Source organism: Clytia hemisphaerica, unplaced genomic scaffold (genome assembly GCF_902728285.1).
Source record: "Clytia hemisphaerica strain Z4C2 unplaced genomic scaffold, Clytia hemisphaerica genome assembly, whole genome shotgun sequence".
Classification (NCBI taxonomy): Eukaryota; Metazoa; Cnidaria; class Hydrozoa; order Leptothecata; family Clytiidae; genus Clytia; species Clytia hemisphaerica.
Window position 1 is genome coordinate 787,916 of NW_027103394.1, and position 23,267 is coordinate 811,182.

General features: G+C 35.8%; 1 protein-coding gene across 1 annotated transcript in view; it reads right to left on the minus strand.

Moving 5' to 3' along the window:
• The window catches only part of LOC136824892 (atrial natriuretic peptide receptor 1-like), a 33,567-nt gene extending 15,286 nt beyond the window's left edge, over positions 1-18,281 (minus strand). Inside the window, exons 1-9 of the mRNA XM_067080868.1 lie at positions 17,392-18,281; positions 15,876-16,159; positions 15,202-15,337; positions 13,087-13,308; positions 12,240-12,445; positions 10,272-10,427; positions 8,737-8,908; positions 2,620-2,702; positions 1,441-1,612 (exon numbers count right to left, since the gene is read on the minus strand). Of these exons, the coding sequence (XP_066936969.1) occupies positions 1,441-1,612; positions 2,620-2,702; positions 8,737-8,908; positions 10,272-10,427; positions 12,240-12,445; positions 13,087-13,308; positions 15,202-15,337; positions 15,876-16,159; positions 17,392-18,073 (2,113 nt within the window). The 5' untranslated portion in view covers positions 18,074-18,281. The remainder of the gene's footprint in view (positions 1-1,440; positions 1,613-2,619; positions 2,703-8,736; positions 8,909-10,271; positions 10,428-12,239; positions 12,446-13,086; positions 13,309-15,201; positions 15,338-15,875; positions 16,160-17,391) is intronic.
• Positions 18,282-23,267: the final 4,986 nt, after the last annotated feature.

The window sequence follows — 23,267 nt, forward strand, 5'->3', positions numbered from 1 at the left end:
CGTTGAAACAACGTTGTATGTCAGCTTTTCCAGAAAAAATTTGAATATGGGGGGGGGATATAATAATTTTCAGTGATTTACCAACCGGACAAAGAGACTTTTAGCCCCCCGGACAACGGCTTTTACCCCCCGACAAACATCAGTTGACCCCCAGGAAAGAGCAAATTTACCCCCTGGACAAGGCAAATTTTGATAATTTTTCGCTACCCCCCCCGGACAATATCTTCCATCCCCATGTACAGATATTTTCTGGAAGAGCCCAATGATTGAGTACTAAATGAGGCTAACTCTGATCACGATATCACGCAAATTTTTGTCTTCAATCACGGTCACGCAAATCAGCAAAAACATTGAATAATCACATTCCCCTTTGAAAAAGTCCAAATCACCATTTTTAAAATAACGATCACGTTTTGACCCCTGATCACGCAATCACCAAAAAATTTCAAAATTACGTAATCACACTACAAAGAAGTTTCTATTACGTCATCACGCAAATCGCTTAGGGGGCCTCCTAAATCTATCGCTATATACCTTCGACTAGACCAGGCGCATTTGACGAGATCGCCATTTTGAAAGAAAAGCACAAAAATTTCAGATCACAAAAAACTTGGAGCTGGAAAATATAATTAAGATTTGGAAGCAAACATGAATAACAGATCTGTAATATTTGTAAGTAAAAATATTATTGCTTCATCCATTTTTTACAGCTAAAATCTAGTGAATTGTTTTACAGTCCGCCTAAGCAAAAACCATATTACCATACTACTGGCCACTTAATCGCTCCATTTAGTTTTTAACCTCTTTCCATCTTTGTCTTTTAAAAGCAACCCTCTCTCTTATTGTTCAGTAAGCTGGATACAGAACTGAACTATACATCCAATCTCTCTAAATCCCCAATGGGCAAAGACTCTCACAACGAGAGTGACGCCCCTCAAACAACTTAACATCTATCTTAATCGCTCCATTTAGTCTATAAAAAAAAGCTTTAAGTGGACCCTGGGCTAACTTTTGACCCATGCTTACTTTTAGGGGCTTTTGTCCCTATTCTTAGGCACTCTCGATTAGCGAAACAAGTATAAAAGCGTTTTGACAGCAAACTTAAAATCATATTTAATTCCGACTTATTTCATCGACAGCTTGATTGTCCTTGAATTTCAATACAACCCTTGACTCTATTACCATGTCTCGTTTTGTATAAAAAAAATCATCCTTTACCTCGATTAACCAATAAAAAATAACAGAGATTTGATCGAAAACTTACCATCGTATTTTATGATCTATTCCAACTTCTTCTTCAACAGCTTGACCGTCTTTGAATTCAAATACAAGCCTTGACTCTATTACCATGTCTCGTTCGAAATGCTTTTATACGAAGAAAAGTCACTCCTTGCCTCGATTAACCAATCAAAAATAACAGAGTTTTGATCGAAAACTTACCATCGTATTCATGATCTATACCAACTTCTTCATCAACAGCCTGACCGTCTTTGAATTTGAACAACCCAATATCGGTGATTTTGCATGTCCACCTGCTATCAATAACACAGTTAGTGGACTTTAGACGTCCATGCACTCCAATGCTTGCTCCGTTGTGTATATATTGCATTCCCTATGAAAGAAATACAAAAAATAAACAAGTATAGAATTGCCACTCTCTAATCCGACGTTTTATTATTTGATATTTGATATTATTATCCGACGCGCGTAAATAGCGACATTTGATTGGCTTCTTTGCTGTTCAATATTTTTGAATACATAGCTTCCATGGGGGCTACACATATTTCAAAAATTGACGTCACAAAACGAGTTCAATGACAATTGAGCATCTTCTTGTTGACGTTACGTCACAAAATAAAAATAAGACTTTTGAATAAAAAACTACCAAGAAACAAGATTTACGAGCATATAAATTGGAATTATGTTTGAAAACTAGAAATATTTTAGCGATGAACGGATAATAAACCATTTATTTGGACGCATAACTTTGTCCAATAACTGCTTATTATTCGATAATATTTAAAGCCCCCGTCAACAAGAAATTCTCAACTATTCGATACGTTCGCCCCCTTATTCAATAAAAATCCAAATCCACTTGAAAATCAAATTGAAAAGCATCAACTGTATGTTTTGTTTGGCAATCTGTTTTTGAAGGACAAATTTTTCTCAAAAAGAACTTAGGTCTCAAAATTTGTCCCTTAAAGGTTTTGTTTTAAATAAGATTGACATTGTTTGCTTACGCATCAATTTTAATTTACGCAAGTTTTTTTATATTGAATTGACACGAATGCGGAGCAAGATTGATCAGAAAAAGAAAAAGAATACGTTTTTTGTTTATTCAGCACAATATAGCAATAGGAAGACAGTCCTGATATGAAACATGTGTCTGATATGAAACGGGAACACTTATGTAAAAGCAGTAAAAGTAAAAATTTTAAAACGCTGAGTAATACAAGAAAAAGTGAAAAGTTGAAAAATTAATTTCTACTATCATTGAAATACTGGAAGGAGCTGGTTTCTATTGTAAAATTTCACTTGCCTAATTACCCACCCCCCCCCCGGATTTATACCCAGGTTTTAATAAATTTAAAGATGCGAACATATATTTTAAGTACTCACTCTTGCGATATCTGAGGCTATTGAAACTTGAAACATCCAGTCTAGCTTGAGGTCGTCGTTGAAAAGCACATCTTGTAGGCTACCTAGAAGTTATGTAATAAACATTATGACTCAAAATGTTTGAATAAAGTAAAAATAGGGGGATCATGAGAAGACCCTTTTGGCATATTCATTTTTTACTATGTTTACTATGGAGCAGTTATAGGGCCTTGCATCTTATGATTAGCTATTTTTCTATGAAATGTATGGCCAAAAGGTGATAAGCAAAGCATCAGTACGACAACTTGTTTGTTTTGTGGGCTATATCAGGCAGAAATTTGTATGTCGTACGTGTCAAATATGACAAATCCGCTATCGTTAGAGGTGTTAAGGGCCTCATATTGTATGATTTGCTAATTTTCTACGAAGTTAACTTTTTGAGCTTAAAATTGAAGATGATTCGCAAAGCTTTAAGAAGGCAACTTATTTGTTGGTATTTTGCAGACCAGATTGTCAAATTAGTAGAATGAATTCGGTGATTATTTTTGTATTTGTGCTGTCAATTGGGTTTACCATGAATATACGATGGTCAAGGAGCGATGGCCAAGTGGTCAATGGCGTCAGCGTCTCAAACCTGGGGTTCGCAGTTCGAATCCCCGTTCCTTCCGATGTTCCGTTCAGTTCATAGATAGCCGAGCCGGCTGGGCGTGGACTCCGTGAAAACAAAAAGTCCTAGATAACTGGGCTATCCACGTAAAATAATCATAGCTTGTGAAAGAGCATTATCCCGTTATGTTTTACTGACTGTAGTGTGATATTATGAAATTTTCGTATTGAGAGAGAGATTGCCGGTTTCATACATGACGATTTTCACTTCGCCGTACGTCAGCTTATTCCATTAGACGTTAAAAGCAACGACATTTCTAGACACACATATATCGCGGCCTAGCCCTTAATGGCTTAATCATGAATTCTTGGAAATTCGCACAAAATTCAATCAGAGTTTGTTAAATCAACCGTGGTGTACATAAAACAATGTCTTCGGCAAACTAAAACATAACTTCAATGGCCCTATATACCGAATTATTACGAAAAATCCAGTCAAGCGTAACTTTGCAATGACCTAGAATATGTGAATTGTAAATTGTAAATTAAAAAAAACAAAGTGTAGTTTTGAGGAGGTTTATTGGCTGTTTTGTGTATTGTTATTGCTTATAACTTATAAGGGAATAAAGGGATCGAAGGCGGTTTTTTGAAACTTTCTAGTGTGTACAATCTAGAAGCTTTAATACAACAGAAACCTAGTTGTATAGAAAATTTATTGATGGTACAAATTTTTCTAAAAAGATTTTTCAAATTTGTATTATTTTAGGTTTGAAAGAATTAACATGAGACTGTTCGACGTCATTGCAGTAATATCCCTGGCCTTCAGTTTGGCAAAAGGAGAACGATTAATTGAGAATTTTAAACCAAGGTCAGAAGAGTGCGTTACTGATTACATCAGATTTAAAAAATACCTTGCTGTTTCTTCTATTTCGCAAACTGAAATTGGTCCAACCGTTGAAGACAAGGAATATATTAAAAAGAGTTTGCAAAAGTTTTTGAATGAACATTCATCAGGATCTTATGGTTGGCTCGATGGTTTAAAAACAACAGGAGAATTGGGAAGTTGGGTTACTGCTATCGTTGGCGCATCTCTATCTGTGGTGCCGAAAGCCTTGGCTCTCGCAAGCCCTATTTCAGGCTTAGCATCATGGATATTTGGTTTTATAGGATCGATTCAAGACCTGAAAGGACAACAAAAGCTTGTACACGATATTCACAAAAATTTTCAGATGCTAAGTAATTTAATGGACTCACGATATGAAGAATTAAAGGAATATGTCGACGAAAGTATCATTGCATCTGATCGGGAGCGTTTGATTGGAGAACTGAGCCAAATGGAATCACATCTTTCAAACTGTTTGTTGAAACGAGACACTCAATCAAGAGACCAATGTTTGAGCGACAGATGTAGTTATGTTAAAGCAGGATTCAAAAAATTTGCACTGTTTACTGATAGGCTCAATTTAGTAGCTCAGAGAAAGAGAAGTAGGTTTGACCAAAACGTGCCAGAAGCGCTTCATATCTGGGAGCAAAGAGTCCAGCGAAAGTATGAGAGCTCCAAAAATCTACCCTGGACATCCCAAGAAATAAACCGATTGTTTGCAAATTTACCAATGTTTACCAGCTATGTCACTACCGTATTGACTCAATGCGAAACTTATCGGGTTATTGGAAAGAAGGCAGAAAGCCAAACTATTTTTGAAGGCTTGGATTCAGACTTGAACCAACGGAGTGTTTCTGATAAAGTGTTCATGTATTTAGCTAATAGCATGTGGTTGATCTTTTACGCTTTTAAGTCTGCTGGAAAAGTTGATAAAGTTGGCTGGTCTAAAGATTATTCTAAAGACAAAACGGATGGCTTCTTTGGTGGTAAATGGGGTGGACAGCGCCCACGAATTGTTCAATGTCGATTCCAAATGAATTCACATTTTCGTGATTATTGCGACAGAGAATATGAGACGGAGGAAAACCAAATGACCGAAGAAAGAGCCAAAGCGATATGCAAACGCAACTTAAAAGCTGAGAAAACATTTAAATATAATGGGAACCTAGATCAATTTCAAATAAGGAGATATATTAAAGTCGATGAGATTAACGAATTTCTAAGAGAAGTTAATAACGGACCACCCCCACCATCTCCGCCACAACGCCTTCAGTCAGAGTACTATAGTCAACAAAGCCGCCCATCGTCACTCCGCCCCGGTATATATAGACGCCCACAGGGTCAAATGCTTCCAGTCGAACAACGTAAAAGCAGAAATGACCCCCAATATAGCACCCGATTACAATACCGACAAAGACAACGACAAAGTAGCGTATATGGGCAAACACAATCACAGATACGGCCAGTTGACCAAAGTCAGGACAGATATGGCTCGCGCCAACGACAGAAATATCCGATTAATCGACAGCAGGGTAATTATGGTAATTATACTGGATATCCTGGCTAAACAAAATTGATAGAACTTATCCAGACTATGCAGAGTTAAAAACCTCTGATTATATAATAACAGTGCCGTAGGAAGCATTTTCATATTGGGGGGGGGGGCTGAAGTTTAGTGACACCGCGAGGGCCAACCATGGTTTGGCCCGAGGGGGAAAATTTTGAAAATTTGGGCTCTAGATTGCACTCAAAACATGCACATAAAAGACAATTATGACAAATTAAAAAAGAAAAACTTTGCATTTTGCAAAATAACCATTTTTGAAAAAATTATTGGGGGGCATAGCCCCCCTTGCCCCCCAGTTGCTACGGCACTGTATAAACTTTGTAAGATGGGGGAATATAGGGCTAGTCTCCGCTAATTAAAAGTGTCCACCTTTGTGCTCTAATTTTGGTATTAAGGGGTTTAGTAAGTAAAATTTTGTTCTGGAGTGCTTTTCTAGAGGCACTAGGACATGGAAGAATAACAATGTTAACAATGGAACATTGGCTTATAAATGAGTAATTTCTATAACTCGAATAAATTTCAATTCCTCTTGCATGTTAGAGTTATGGAGACTCCTCTGTTTTTAAATATGTATGTACCTTCCCATTGGAAGTTTTCTGCCAATTTTTTTTTTCCTTTGTCTCATTTATCATTTTCGCATTTTCTACTGCATCTACTGGCTGCGGTCATTTTTTCAAGTTTTAATTTATAGTTGCTAGTTTATGCATTTACTTAGTATTTTCGATTTATTTAGTATTTTATTTATATAGTATTTTATTTATATAGTATTTTATTTACAGTATATAGTATTTTATTTATATAGTAATTTTTATAAGTTGAATGACCTTCTTTCAACTTCAACCCCCTTCTCACAGACCCGGTGGGAGACCTTCCCATTGGAAATATTGTGCCCATTTTTTTGTTTTTCATTTACATCATCTACCATTCTCACATTTTCTACTGCATCTACACGTTATTTTTTTTAAGAAACTAGTTTTACCAAGCAGCCTCGATGTTTATTAAGAAATCGGCCTTTTGACCCTTAAATGTTTTTTACATGTTTCTAAACTTTTTGACATAATCAGCCTATTTTTCATGCAAAGAAAAAAAAACATTTGTTTTGATTGGAAGGTTCTTAAAAAAAACGAATTAAAAATGTTATTTTCTCATTCTCAGCCTCAGCATGTTTCTTAGATGTTTCTTAGTTTTTAGGCATTCTGAGCCTCATGTTTCTTAAAAGTGTGTTTCTTAAAAAAAACAAAAAAAACGTGTACTGACTGCGGTCATTTTTTCAAGTTTTAATTTAGTTATTACATATTTTAGTTTTACATTTATTTAGTATTTTTGATTTATTTAGTATTTTATTTATATAGTATTTTATTTTATTTATACTTTGTATGACCTCCTTTCAACCCCCTTCTCACAGACCCGGTGGAAGACCTTCCCATTGGAAATGTCAACCAAAGTATCGTCAATTTTTGTCCCCACTGAAAATAAACAAATCCTTACTGAAAATTATTGTGACAGTTTGTTATATCTGCAATGGTTTTCTAACTTGAGAACAATAGAATGCAAATCCCCAGTCATAAAAAACATGGGAATATCAACCCCATTGAGATTTACACTTTTTTTATGAGAACCAGTATAATTTTACTTAGAATTGGCTGTTCGTATTTTTTTGGCACTTTTGAGCCTCAAAATTGTTCTTATCCTGTTCTTATTCATAGAATGTAATTGAGGTATTTTAGGCTCAGCGTTGTTCTTAAACTGTTCTTATTTTTTGGACATTTTGAGCCTCGTCATTCTTATAAAAAAGTGTAGTCCCTACGGCCCTACTAGTTTAAAAAAACTTTACCGGATCTGTGAAAAGGGTGTCATTCATTACAAAATAGATTAATAATCACAAAAATAATGATCAGAAATCTAACTAATTATTGGTTTACGGTTTAATATTTTTCATCCACAATCAGCCCCGAAATATTTGGCACAAAAGGAGAATTCCCTCAAAACTTTGAAACCGCAAGTGATTTTTGAGTGCTTTGAAGTACAGTACGGAAGTAGAGTTTTAACTCTGAGTTTAAACATTAGACTTGAGACTTACGACCTTAGGATCTCAGAATCTAAAAGCTCAAAAATGTTCCAATAAGGCTGAGAATATAGCCTGGAAGCCACTTAACCCTTCCCAAATTGAAAAGTCCAATGAGGCATAAAGTGGAAGTATACTGAAACTTCAATTCTCACCCGACCTTTAAATTCTGAAAAAATGTTAAAATACCCAAAATTGCCAATATATTTCAGCGCTGATTGTAGATCTATAAATTGTAACTGTTTGGAAAATACAGAATTAACGTAATTTTCAGGCATCTATCTGATTATTTTGGTTTTTTGGGTAAAGTTATATCATAATCTTATATAAAACACTAGATAGAGCTACTCTGTGTTTCCCAAACAACGGCAGGCAAAGTAAGATAATGCGCTATCTTTGCTGAAAGTAGGTCACAGTAGGTCACAGTTCGGTACCGGTAATTTGTTCAACCAAGCAAAAAAAAAACTGAATGGCGTGAAGCGACGACGCGAAAGATTGAAAGGCTTGATCGATCAAATTACCGGCACCGAAGTATGGTCTACTTATCAAAGATAGAGACGGAGTAGCTCTATCTAGTGTTTTATATAAGATATCTGTGGGTTATATGAGGGGAAGAAAGTGCCTACTTCGAAACATTAAAAAAGAACGAAAAATTTCTTAAAGAACAACTAATTTTAGCTCAGGCTAGGCTGTTCTTAATTTTTTAAGTTTTCTGGCTTAAACGTTCTTACGATGTTCTTGATACGCTAAGTTTCTTTACTTAAAACCTTAAAATAGGTTTAAAATCTGTTAAAATCGGTACTTTGTAAGAAATTTTTAGTTGTCCTTAATTTGTTCTTAGGTTTTGACCTAGAATTTCGAGGCTCGTGTTCTTATAAAATTATTCTCTTAAAAGATATTTATTAACTGGTGCAGAACGTCGAAGAAATATCCATCTACCATCGTTTATAAAATGTTCCAAGTTATAAAGCCTTTTGTCAAAAAGAACGAGTAAAAATATCGAAATATGTTACTTACCTTTGTTGCAGTATTGTGTCAAAATACAAATATTCGGACTATCCACGCATGCGCCAATAAACGAGTTGACATTCTGATGTTGTAATTCGGACACCTCTTTCAACTCCACCAATAATTCTCTTGTCAATTGTACACTGCTTTTGAAAAGTTGCTTGATCGCCACATAGTTTCCCTTAAAGAAAATAATAATGCTTTAATTAGGCCCCCAATGGACCCAAAATCCACGTATTATTAACGTGATTGTTTTTCGAAAATGTATACTGCTCATAAAAAGTTGCTTGATTGCCACATAGTTTTACACGAAAATAATGATGTTAGTAGCATTTTAACGAGGCCCCATGTGGACCTAGAATTCACACATTGATGCGAGTCTTATTTTTGAAATTTTATACTGCTGTTGAAAAGTTGTTTGATAGCCACAGAGTTACCATACAAGAAAAAGAAATAAGTTTAAGGAGTGAATGCCGAGAATCCTAAGCCCTCGACACCACTTCAAGATGTTCCTGTTTCAAATCCTCATTCCTTCTCATGTTTCGATCAGATCAGTTCATTGACAGCAGGGCGGACTTTAGCCGTGGGCCCCTTGAAAGCAGTCCCAAGACTGTCTAAAAGTTCTAAACTGCGCTATCCATGTAAAGTATCTATCTAGTTGTTTGATAAATCAAGGGTACAGATTTATAATATAGGATTCTAGATCGTTTGGTAGACATTTGGTATTTGGTATTTGTTTAAAATGAAAAAAATCAGGTAAACAAAATTTTACCGGGTCAATGAGACAGGGGTGTGGTAAGATCGGCAGGGGTGTGGGCGTGACTTAGTATATCCAGCATTTGTAGCTGAAAGGGTTGATATGGGCAACTTTGTTCCCTGATCCGTATAAGAAAGCCGTGAATTTATAAATAGCGTTTTTTTGAATTAACGTCTGAAAGAAAGGATTTCAAGAAATTCCCGGAGAAAAATTTCCTGGGGGTAATTTTCCTGTCACACAAAGAACCAAAGAACGTTGGCCTCGTTATGAAAAGATTTGAATAAAGTGCGCATTTATTAGAACCGTTGGTAATCAGTTATCATGGCCTATTCCCAGCTGGCACACAACGTTGTTTCAACGTTCATCTACAATCAAGGTCATGATATTTGAGAAAAAAGGGAAATTCACCGGGGAGTTTTGAAACCACAATCGATTTGTAAGTGCTCTAAAGTAGGTTCGAAGGGTAGAATTTTAACTCTGAGTTTAACGCTAGACATCCGACCTTACAGGATCTCAGCATCCAAAAGTTCAAAAATAGTCCAATAAGGCTCAGAATATAGCCTGGAAGTCTGCCAACCACTCCCAAATAGAAATATTCGATTAAATTAAAGAGATAGCCCAAAATCGACTTTCTCGCCGGAATTTTAAGTCTTGAAAAACTTTCAAATAACTGAAATTCTCAATATATTTCACCCATGATTGTAACGTTATATGGACGTTAGATAAACGTCGAAAAAACGTTGTGCTACTTGTAATATATTTCGCGACGCAAGATTGTTAAACTCACCTGGAAAAGTCCTATCCTTGTGAAAACTTGCGTTTCGTGAACGATCGATTCGATTGATTGTTGGCTACCGTGTGAATGGTTCTGTAAGAGAGGCATCATGGCTGATACAGTGTTTACGCCTCCATTTTGATTGTTGTTCATTTGTTGTTGTTGTTGCTATGGAATGGGTTGTTAAAGTCAGTGTATAGTGAAAGTGCGTGATATATTTTTGTAAACTTTTGATTCCGTTGTTTTAAATGTATTTAAATGTTAGTGTTATCTCAATTATTTTAAGATTTATTACATTCAAATCTAAATTTATAGATCCCGTGCAAGTAAGACGTTGTTATTAAAATAGGAAAGTGTTTACATTTTCAACACAAGAAAAATATCACATTGTGGGCAATATTGTTTTACGCACTATATAGGCAAACTGCTTACATATTCCATGTTTACGTCAGATTGTCAAACTTTTCAATTTTAAAACACTTAAATCCCTTGGTTGTTAGTTAACAAATGGATAAGCATGGCAGAATATAGATCAGTGAAAAGCCTATACCTTTGTAAAACAGATAGGCATGGCAGAATAGTCGACTGTTAAACTGAATACACTAGTCTGATCTAGTCAAGTAATTATAGATCAGTGAAAAGCCTATACCTTTGTAAAACAGATAGGCATGGCAGAATAGTTGACTGTTAAACTGAATACACTAGTCTGATCTAGTCAAGTAATTATAGATCAGTGAAAAGCCTATACCTTTGTAAAACAGATAGGCATAGCAGAATAGTTGACTGTTAAACTGGATACACTAGTCTGATCTAGTCAAGTAATTATAGATAAGTGAAAAGCCTATACCTTTGTAAAACAGATAGGCATGGCAGAATAGTTGACTGTTAAACTGAATACACTAGTAGAACCCGAATTTAGCGTTGTCCAAAATCATGATATATTGAGCATAACGATAAAATTCATCTGCGATACTGGACGTTTTGGGGGACCGTTATTCTAGTCTTATGCTCCAAGTGCTCTCCTAGCTCTTTTTGTTTATTTTTCTTTTTGTTATCAATTATTTTCTGTAGTTAGTTTTTGTTGTTATTTTCTTTTTATATATATTTTCATTTCTTAGTCATTATTGCTCATTTTGTAAGCTCATTTGGGGTTCCTTCCTCCTGGCGGTATGATCTGGTGGTCCTTTTGCGGGAGGATAGGAACCTTTAGATTTGTACTATTTGTTCGTGTTAAGGCCTGTTTCCATCGATCGCGCGAGCGTGCACGCTAGGGCAAAATTTCCTAAAATAGCCTATTGACGTCACGAATTAAATTTTCTTGTACACAAAAAGTGTACGCTCTTGTACGCTTTTGTGCTCTTTTCTACGCTGAAAATTTTCAACTTTTTTGAGCGTACAGGAGCGCACATCTCAATTGACAATTCTTTCACCAATCAAGAAAGCGAAAAACTGCTGAGTAAACAAAAAAATGTAAACATACAGATTGTGTATGTTGTTGATGGAAATCAAACATTGATCGCGCGGAGTGTGCGGCCAAATCTATTTTAAGAATTTTGGCCTAGCGTGCACGCTCGCGCGATCGATGGAAACAGGCCTTTACTATACTATAGATAAAAAAAGAAAAAAAAAAAATACACTAGTCTGATCTAGTCAAGTAATTATAGATCAGTGAAAAGCCTATACCTTCATAAAACAGATAGGCATGACAGAATAGTTGACTGTTAAACTGAATACACTAGTCTGATCTAGTCAAGTAATTATAGATCAGTGAAAAGCATATACCTTTGTAAAACAGATAGGAATGGCAGAATAGTTGACTGTTAAACTGAATACACTAGTCTGATCTAGTCAAGTAATTATAGATCAGTGAAAAGCCTATACCTTCGTAAAACAGATAGGCATGGCAGAATAGTTGACTGTTAAACTGGATATACTAGTCTGATCTAGTCAAGTAATTATAGATCAGTGAAAAGCTCATACCTTCGTAAAACAGATACTTCCAGCATGGTTCATCCGGCCTTGGTGATGTTTTTGATTGAATTGAATATCACTGAATTTGACTCTCCACGTTTGCGACATTAGAGCTTGTTCGAATAACTTGCGACGGTGGTGAACAATGAAGAAAATGACACCGAGCAAGAGGATAATGAAAGTAAGTACCCCAGCTACAACGTAAACCCAGGGCTCTGAAATAAAATGTAAGCGGCATTAGATGATGGGAGCAAGAGGATAATGAAAGTAAGTACCCCAGCCACGACGTAAACCCAGGGCTCTGAAATAAAATGTAAGCAGCATTAGATGATGGGAGCAAGAGGATAATGAAAGTAAGTACCCCAGCCACAACGTAAACCCAGGGCTCTGAAATAAAATGTAAGCGGCATTAGATGATGGGAGCAAGAGGATAATGAAAGTAAGTACAGCGTAAACCGAGGGCTCTGAAATAAAATGAAAGTGGACCGTCATCATTGGTATTGGGTTTCAGTCAAGTCTTTAAAAAAACATTTTTCCCCACCCAAAAATTTGGTCGGGGAAAAGTGACAAATTTGAAATTTTGGTCGGGGGGAAGTGACGAAAATGCCTCTAGGTGACGAAATTTTTCCCCGACGAAAAAAAAAAACCCCGACGGAATAAAACTCCGACATTCTTTCCCCGATAAGGTATTCCAAAAGCTTGTGAATTAAAATAGATGAGTAAGCAATATTTTCTGACACATACCCGAAAACGTTGGCTAATAAAGAAAAGGAATTGGTTGGAAAATTTTGTAGTCAAATAAGATTACAGTATTATCATCGTAGCAATTGACTTTTATTAAAACTTATCAACGTACCAGTGGGTGGGCATAACTGGTTATCAAAATCGCATTCTGGTCTCCCAAGTGGGATAGTAGTTGTTTTACCAGGCCATACAACTGTATTGTTGAGAACTTGAAGTCGTTTCTCGGTAACGAAGAAATTGGCTGTTCGTTGGTACCGACCGTTATGTACGTTCTTTACGACGAGAGCCGATGCACGATCACCAACGTGATCAATGACAACTGTACCCGATGCTCCTGATAGAGAATTAAAAGAAAATCTTGATTATCCTTCAAAGGTCTTGATTATCCTCCAACCGACAACGAAATAACCAAAGCAATTCAATCACTAAAAAACAATGCCCCTGGAGAATCCGGTATCACCATTTTAATGTCCAAGGCGCTAATTTCATCTCCAGAAACTTTTGGACTGCTTAAAACCGTTATCCTCGAGTTTTGGAGTTCCGAAAAATACCCTAAACAAATGGGAACTGGGGTTACTCAAAGTACTTGCTCCAAACAAAAAATGAATTGTTAAGGCCGGCGCAAATGAATCCAATTGATTCAACATTTCAAATACATTGTTGGACGAAATGTTGGACGGAAAGTCACGTGGAAAAATTCGGAAAGTTGTATGAAAAGTTATTTGCGCAAAAACGTCAAATATTTTCATCCAACATGAATACACAAATGCATCCAACATTGAAACCAACATAAAAGTGACGTCAATCTCATAAAAGTGTTGGATGAAATGTTTGACGAGGATCAAACTTCATCCATGATTTCCAACAATTTTCACAAATGAACCCAACATTGTGGGTTGTTTAAAGGCCGGCGCAAATGATTTCAAACATTATTGTTGGATCAAATGTTGGGTTCGTTTGCGCAAATCATAAAATTGCAACTTTTTAAGAAAATTGTTGGAAATCAATCCAACATTTTTTATGAGATTGACGTCACTTTTATTTTGGTTTCAATGTTGGATGCATTTGCGTAATCATTCGTTTTTGTGCAAAAGACTTTTCATACAACTTTTCGAATTTTTCCACGTGACTTTTTGTCCAACATTTTTTCCAACAATGAATTGGACATGTTGGATTGAATGTTGGATTCATCCGGCCTTAACTAATACGTTTTTATCAAGCTCAAACCCAGTCCCTTAGTTTGCCTTTTTTATGATTCTGATGGCGCTCATAAAAGGTGATTGTATTACAGTCATCAATAAGATCAAGTGAGTGATATAAGTGGCTCTGGGTACGCAAGATTGGGTAGATCCATCCACGTGTTCTAAAATTAAGTTTACCGAACCAGTGATTTTCATATTGAAAGTTTATCGTGGATCGTGCGTTTACGTTTGCCTACGTTTCGAGTGATTCTTCTCCCATCATTGGGCAGGGTGGAGGATGTTTCCTCCATTATTTGTGCTAGGACCTTCTGATTACCCATAATTATCAAGTGTAATTTCCTTGTGAATCCCTACCTAAGATCACCCAGAAGTAGACTTTAATCTTTGGGTACTTCAGCAATACAATAATTAGTTCTGACCATTGAGTTTAAAGCCCGAAGGGCTAGAGTAGAATCTCCTACCTTTCCCAGGCAAGAAAAAGTGAAATCACTTATTCCCATTTAGGACGCGCCTAAAATGCGCCGCCAATCATGACGACGGATTGTATCTAGTGGTTCCTTTGTGTTTGAGGACTGCAATTTTTAAATCTAGCGAAAGAATTTACTTTCAATCTGACGTTTGTGTAAAAACCACGCGCGGGCGTTTTAGTTGGGAAATAAGTGGCTTCATTTCTCATCCAGGAGTCTCGAGTCTAGCTCTTCGGGCTTGGAAGTCAATAGTGCGTGTCTCGACATTGCTAAAGATACATGAAAAATTCATTTACTCCAATATAATTGCTAGAAAAGCTGAAATATCTTTTCGAAAGATTTATTCGTCCATCCGAAATGTACCTGATTTTTGTAATACATTTAATTACAAAAAAGTTCGGACCATTTTATTTCGGACATTTAATTTTCGGGTGCAAATGTTCGGACGTTTTTTGGAGATTTTGTCCGAAAATGAAATAGTCCGAACTTTTTTGTGATTAATGTAGACATCTAATCTAGTACTGAAAAAAATGACTTGGAATATCAGACACAACACACCTTCGAAAGTATAATTTAACGTATTGTTAATAATGAGACGGCCATCCAAAATTGATCCATTCATATTCAATGTTTTGTTCAGCGCATGCGCGTAAAGCAGAGCAGCATCGTGTAACATAGCAGCGTAAATCTCAACCTAAAAAAAAAACATTTGTAAGTAAGTCTGCGACCGCAGTCGGCGGCGACCCGAAGGCTCCTCTTTTTTTTTCTGGAAAAGCCCATTCAAACCTGCACTTATTCGAACAATTCAGTTAATGTGATGGTGTTCCCTCTTTAATCTGCTTACCCAACTCAGGAAAAAACACTTTGAACTTAAGTTACTCGAGCTTTCAGTTATTCGAAGCAATTTCTGTTCTCTTTTGGGTTTATTATAGACGGTTGATTGGAAGATGGGGCAAGAAAAATTTATCCGAATTAAAGACTTCGAAATTTGGTGAACCGTAAAAATAGCAGTTTAAAAAATAGCAAATATAAAAAATCCACTTTAAAAGTCTGCTAATTTTGAGCTAAAAATTGTCAAAACAGTCTCTCAAAGGGTCACAAAAACGTCAGAATTCATTCTCTCAAAGAGTCGGTTTTCGGACTTTTACTCGGACATACCCATCAATCTGCAAACCTAGTCATGGATTGTCGTTAGTTTCTTTTCTCAAGAAAACGTGAAGATAAACACTTACCGGCTCTTCAGGTGCCATAAATCTATTAAACGGTTCCTCCGCCATCTTTTTTCGAACCAAATTCGCAAATTTCTGGTACGCTTCATTTTGCGGTACGAACAAGCTAATATCTAGCATCCCTTCAAGTAATTCACAGTCTTCTGCTTCTGTCTTGTTTGGTAAGACACATTTATCAATCAGAAGCTCATAAGAGATGAAAGCATACCCAGGACGCAGTAATCCAATCTTCTTGGCTTGTTTCATGACTTTGAGAATGGTTGCTTTGTAGCCGCCCAACAAAAATACTTAAAATAGAGAAAATTTTTCATCAGAGAAAATAAAAAAATGTAGTGTTTCCGGAAACCGGCCGGGTGAAGAAAAATAATTCTCTGACCCAGCCGCAGACTTCGTTAGTAGTTGATACATTAGTATTCAGGGCTTACTGCTTTTTTCCTTCGCCCGGCTGGTTTGCGGAAACACTACATTTTTTTATTTTCGCCTCAGAGAAAATTCATTGGTCAATCCCGTACCCGGTGTAAGTTTTACATTGAAAGCGCTTCAGTAACAAAAGTAAACAACAGCCCAGCTGGCACACAACGTTGTTTCAACGTTTATCTAACGTTATATGGACGTTGTGAATGTTAGAAAAACGTTGAAACAACGTCGTGTGTCTGCTGGGAGGACTTAATGCATTACACCCCTGTCTCATACCTAGCCCCTGTGAAACATTTTCAGCAGCGATAAAACTTTTTATCAAAATCCCGATGGGGATAAAAATTCTATTGTTCCTATAACACCTAAGTTGAATAATCTAGTAGGGGTGGTTTTAGTGTACAATTTTTACACTTACTTTCGAATGGGAATGAATTCAAAGTCAATTTCTAAATTGGGGTTGAAATTGTAGGGTCCCAGCTGGCACACAACGTTGTTTTAACGTTTATCTAATGTTCATAACGTCCATATAACTTTAGATGAACGTCGAAACAACGTTGTGTGCCAGTAGGGGTATTTTTCTTACCGGGGACGAATTTTGGGCAAATTTTCAGCGGGTCTGTGACACGGAGGTGTTATAATCTTTGAACTTTTTGAATATAAAAGTCTAAGGGTCTTAAAAGGCGTTATCGACACAGGGTTAAAGTTTTCTAATCAGACCAAAAAGTCCATCTATTGCTGATGATTTTAGATTTGCAAAATATACAGCCGAATCTTAACGATTTACGATTTAATAAAATTTTGGCATTACTTTCTAACTCGGTTATTTAATAGAATACACTTTTTATTATAAAACCAGTAAAATTTTTCTGAGGCTCGGCTGTTTTTAATGTTTTTTTCCACTTTTGGGCCTCAAATTGTTCTTATCTTGCTCTTATTATAGGGTAAAATTGACGTATTTTGGGCGTTATACCCAATTTCTACTACTTTGACTCTTAAATTGCTTGAATTTGAGTAATTTCAGACATGTTGTTCATAAATTGTTCTTATTTTTTGGTGATTTTGAGCCTTATTGTTCTTATAAAATTGTTCTCATAAAACTTACTGTGTGCTTGTTCTTTTGCATCTTCCAGCTGTCTCTTCAAGAACGAATCTGAAACTGAATCTTTATTGAAATTTTGAAAGAACGGAACTTGAAGTCCGTCTTCCGCCTCTATATCGTTCCGTACGCCGTTCATAATCGACGACCAAATACCCGACGACGGCGTCAAAATCGCAATACGTGTCCATTTATAAGTTTTCATCAAATTTACGAAAATATGTCCCGATTTTGAGTAAACGCCGACAGTTCTGGCAAAATTCGGGAATTTCTGCGGCACTGAAAAGAAACTAGCTGCACATCCGTACGATATCATTGGGACGTTCCAATTATCAGCTAAATAGGAACCCGATCGGCAACCATCGCTACATGCAGGCCCGATGAGGGCATTAACCGGGAATTGATCATCTTTCAGCATATCAGCAATTACTCCCAGAGTTCTTTTCTCATCACATTGCGAATCTTTCCAAATAAACGAGATATTATATCCAGGAAGAAGTGTTGGATCCGCATTTATCTTTTCAACCGCTATAGATATTCCGGATGCAAATCGAGGTCCGGCATCCCAGTTCTTTCCTGACCATGGTATAGCGACTCCGAGGCGGATTGGCGTTAAACAATGAATCAAGTTTATGTTTATGATAAACAAAAGAATGAGGAAAAATCGAAAGCATTTTCTGATTGCCATTCCTGTTATCTTGATAAATCAAATCACAATATATGATTCCTTACAACTTTGTTTCTTTTGTTTCCAAAAGTTGAGTAATCTAAAAAGATTTTGGAAATTCTTTTTGTTGTAGGCTTGTTTAGTGTGTGTCACCTTAGCAACTTTATGGAGAATGTGTTAGCTTTGATACCAATCATCATTTCTCTTGTATTCAGTTTTCATTGTTGTCTAAAACAAAATAGCACATCAATTAGGTCATTCTCTAAAACAGAATGGTACAACAATTAGACTGTGAACATCGAGTTTAAAGCCCCGTAAAGGATAAAGAGGTATCTTACATGGATTTCAAAGCCCCCCTAAGGGGCTCGATCCGAAACTCTTGGATGGTAAATGAGGCCACTTGTTTCCTATCCAAAACGTGTGTCCCGCATGGTTTTTAGACAAACTCCGTAATGAAAATAAAACCCATCCCACGATTTCGAGAAATATGCTGTTTAAAAAAAAACGAAAGAGTTAGATTCAATCTGCCACCATTCCAAATCCGGCGCAAAAGTAAAAGTTTCACTTTTTCTTGCTTGAGAAAGGTTGCAGATTCCCTTCTAGCTTCATCGGGGCTTTAAACTCATTGGTTTCTTCAACATATTATCAAAACACCGATTTTCGCAAAAAATCTCATCACAAACGAAAAAAGACGAAATTTCTTGTATATCAAGAGAAAACTGATATTATTACTTTCAAGATTTCTTGAAAATATTTTATTTGAATGAATATTCATTCGTTAGTTTTCATTTTCATTTCGCCAAATCGCGTTACAAGTGTCTTTTTCAATCAGTCGGTGTTACAAATTTGTTATAAGAAGTATGAATGAAACTTTATCCATTTCTTATAACAAATAAGTTTGTTTTCCCCAAAAAAAAAAATTCACTTAGAGCAAAAGAGGATGTATTTTAGTTGAATTCGATATGTTTGCCATATAATAAGCTGTGACAAAAACATCATTCCCAACATCCCCATTTCTTGAATAGAGAATTAAGATATAGATTTTAAAATTGGGAAGTGACACTCAATTTTAAAACTACGCATGCATGGACAAAAATTAGTGTCACAAAATTGGACCCTTGTTGTGCAGAGAATTCAGCCCAATTTGAGTAAATTTTTGCGAAAAGTCAATTCTTATGGTACATTTTCCTGAAAATGTTTATTTATCTTAAGCGGAAATCTCGCCCAAAAATCTGCGTTTTATAACTTTTACACCCCTTTTTTCACTTCGACCGTAACAACACACATTTTTTAGGAAGCCTAGAAAACTTACCCTTAAGGGCCGCACCAACGGTAGCATGCTTACCTTGAGTTCCACCTCCTCCCGCCCGTAATTTGAACGTAATTAAAAACATGAAGTCACTTTATAAAAAAGAAGATTTCCTTTTTTTACGTAAGAAAAACAACACAAATTTAATATTCTTATAAAGATTCAATTTTGCGAGTAGAATCAGATTTCGCACTTATTCAAAGCCCAAGCTTTAAGTGTGAAAATTTGTGTCCTTTTAACGGCTTTTTTTTTCATTTTCTTTCTTCATTCTTCAATATGAAACACTATGAAGATTTATATTGAAATTAAAATGATGAAAGAAATAATGAATGATAAATTTGGAGAGTTGCGAAAGCACTGGTTTAACGAAAACAGAATTTTCAAAAAAAAATACATATATTTCGTTTCGCGGAAGATAATTAACAAGAACTTTGTGAAATGAAATAGACTAGCAAACTAGTTGGTTACTTAATAATTTCATAGGGCGGAAACAGAAGGTCAGAAAATCGGAACTGTTCACATAAGTTCGCTTTTCCCGCGTGATAGTATCTCTCAAGGCCGACTAAAACTGCTACTTGGTCATGTATCATATTTCATGATATTGCCAAATCTGAAATATCATATTTTCAAAATATGATGTTTCAATGAGTTTCAGATTTGGAAATATCATGAAATATGATATTTCCAATACTTTGGAAATATAAAAAAGTCATATTTCCATATTTACAAAAGTATATAGAAATATCATATTTTCAAGATATTTCCATGATTGGAAATCCACATCTGATGATCGCCTTGTGCGTAAAACACAGTGTAATGTTTGTTTTTAATTTTTGAAGAGAAATAACTATATGAAATGATTTAGCTCTACTTGTTATTGAGCACTATCTTCTTCACCGTTCTTCATGATTTGATGATTGGAAATCTCTTATTTCGCCCAGTGGTAAATTAAACTAATTTCTCAAAATCTGTGCTCGAATGGTGCAAAATTGGTAGGAGATATGATAAATGATTTAAATCCTTTAAATTCTCTAAAGTTAGGATTTTGGCGTCTCGTATTGAAAGTAAGAAATTTTTATAGGTATTTTGTTTCGTTTTTGGCTGAGAACTGTGAACTAATTCTAAGGTGTAAAAAAGCAAAGGGTGCACCAAAACTTAGGAATCAGAGGCGCTTTTTTGCCCCTGTTTTCGGCGTCCCCCCTAAAAAAAAATCGGCCGCTCCACATTGTTTAACCATCGGGTGACGTTATATTATGTCTTTAAGAAATCAACCACAACCACATACTGTGACCAATGAAGTATAAGCTCGGACGGCTAGAAGTGATTCTTCAACCTTTCTCAGGCAAGAAAAAGTGAAGCCTTAGAAAATACGCCGTATTTGTGAAAACGGATTGGATTTAGCGAATTCTTTGTTTTTGAGTGGTATATTTTTTGAAATCTAGCTGAAAATTTTACTTTCTATCAGAAATTCGTATAAAACCCACACGGGCCGCTCAACGCCGCACAACTTTTGTAGGATTTAGCGGCTTAAAACCTACAAAGGAGATTCGCTTCTAGCCCCTTCGGGCTTATACTTCATAGACCTTATCGGAGTTTTTGATTTTTCTAAAAAAGCGATGCATTGTGGGATTGTTTCGAGTGTATTACAATAAAAATCTCTTAGGAATTCCTCGATCGAATTCTATTGTAATCAATCAGAAACAATCCCACAATGCATCACCTTTTAAAAAAATCAAAAACTCTGATAAGATCTATTGACTGTAACTCCCATATCGTTTATTTAACGTTCACCTAACGTCCATCATACAACGTATGACCTATTAAAATGTTCTCTGAATCAGACTATAGAAATACCACCTACTAAACATACCAAGAGAAAAACTGTTGTTTTCTGTTTCCGTTTAACAGCGGATTCTCTTTAACTCGAACCTCTATTAACCGAATGTTTCCTTAACTCGAACAAGTTTTATGGTCCTGTCAATTAACGATGCATTATAAACCTTACTACATACCTTACTCCATAACTTAAATATTCCTCAACGGTGGAATTGTTACAATGGAATCTCTTTAAATCGAACCTCTTTAACTCAAATGTCTCCTTAACTCGGACAAGTTTTATGGTCCCTTCAGCTAACAATGGCTTGTAAGCCTGACTCCATAATAAATCTAAATTTCCTTGATTCGAACAAATTTGTATCCCCCCCCCGTGCGTGTTCGAGTTATGGAGACTCAACTGTAATCGTTATCAAGTTAAAACATCGAAGCAGAGACGTCAAATAAAGTAATAGGTGAAAAAAAAGCAAAAGTCTTGGATATGTGGGGGAAACAAAAATTTTTATAAAAAATGATTAGAAATTATTGGATAAAGAAGATGAAAAATACACAGTATTTTAATTGTAAGAACCAGAATATCTTAGCTGAGCCCCATCACATTAAAACGATATCCCAGACAAAAGATTAATCGGTTTTAAAAAAATCTTCTTTAATTGAGATCTGGCAATCAACCCTTTTTAGCCTAGAGTTGACATCTTCAAAAATCAAGCCTTGATTGTTCTTAAACTTTTTTAAATTTAGTCTGGTGACATTATGATGTTCTTATAAAAGAAAAAAAGAATTCGAAGAAGGAACAAAAGCCCATGGTACTTAATAGGGTTAAATCAGTTTGTTCTATCTGAAGACTCCGTAATCTATACTATAAAGAAATATATGAAAAAGAAAAATGACTTTGAAAAAAAAGTATGAAAAACAAACATTGAGGGAAAAGAAAAGAAATTGATGAAAACTCATAATTAATCTTCTGTATAGGTTTGATAAGATAAATAACCCACTTAACTCAGCCCCAGGTCTCCTTTTTTGAATATCCCCTTTTTGTATTCATTTCATCTCCATTTTCTCGGTTAAGAAATTTCTATTTGGAGAAAATTTTGTAATTTTTTATAATTTTTTTTTCTTAATGAAATAATTTGTTTAAAAAAATCTGCTTCTTTTTTAACAACCATGATTATCCCTTCTCTAGAATACACCATGCTTGTGACGTCATCTCTGTTAAGTTATTAGATATTAGAACTCCGTCAACAAGCTCCCAAAATCTACAGACTCAAAATTTTTTTCGAAAATAAAGATGAAAAATATCTGAAGACTAAAAGGACTACAATCTACAAACTACTGGCTACAATCGAAAAAACCATTGACTTCCAAGCCCGAAAGGCTAGAATCGAGACTTCTGGACTGGAAATCAAACCACTTATTTCCAATCCAGATTGAGCACCGTATTGAAACAAAAATCTATCGCTATATTTCAAAAAATGAAGTCCTCAAAACAAAGGAACCTCTGGATACAAACCGTCGTCATGATTACGGCGTGTTCTAGGCGCGTTCTGGATGGGAAATAAGTGGTTTCACTTTTCCTTGCCTGGGAATAGGCTAGAGATTCTACTCTAGTCCTTTGCCGAAAAATTTAAGAAATACCAAATCGGGCTATGAAGTTAATTTTCATTCGTTACGTACAGTAGCTACCAGTCAAAAAACAACAAAGTATAACCAAAAGCCAGAGTCGAATCTTCTATGTAAGATTTGAAGCCGGTGAAGCCACTTATTTTCTACATAAGTTGTACGGCCAGTGTGGTTTTCATACAAACACTTGATTGGAAATACAGTTGACGCTCTCTAATTCGATCTTCAAGGAAAATTGGATTTTCATCGAATAAGGGAGCTTATCGAATAAGGGAGCGTCGTTTATGCGAGTTTCTTGTTGACGGAGACTTTAAATTTCTTCGAATACGGGAGCCTATTGAATAGTAGAATGTCGAATTAGAGAGCGTCAACTGTAACAAAAAATATAAGAGCACGAAAAAAAGAAAGTGCTAGATTCAATCCACCATCCGAAATAAGATACAAAACTTCAAG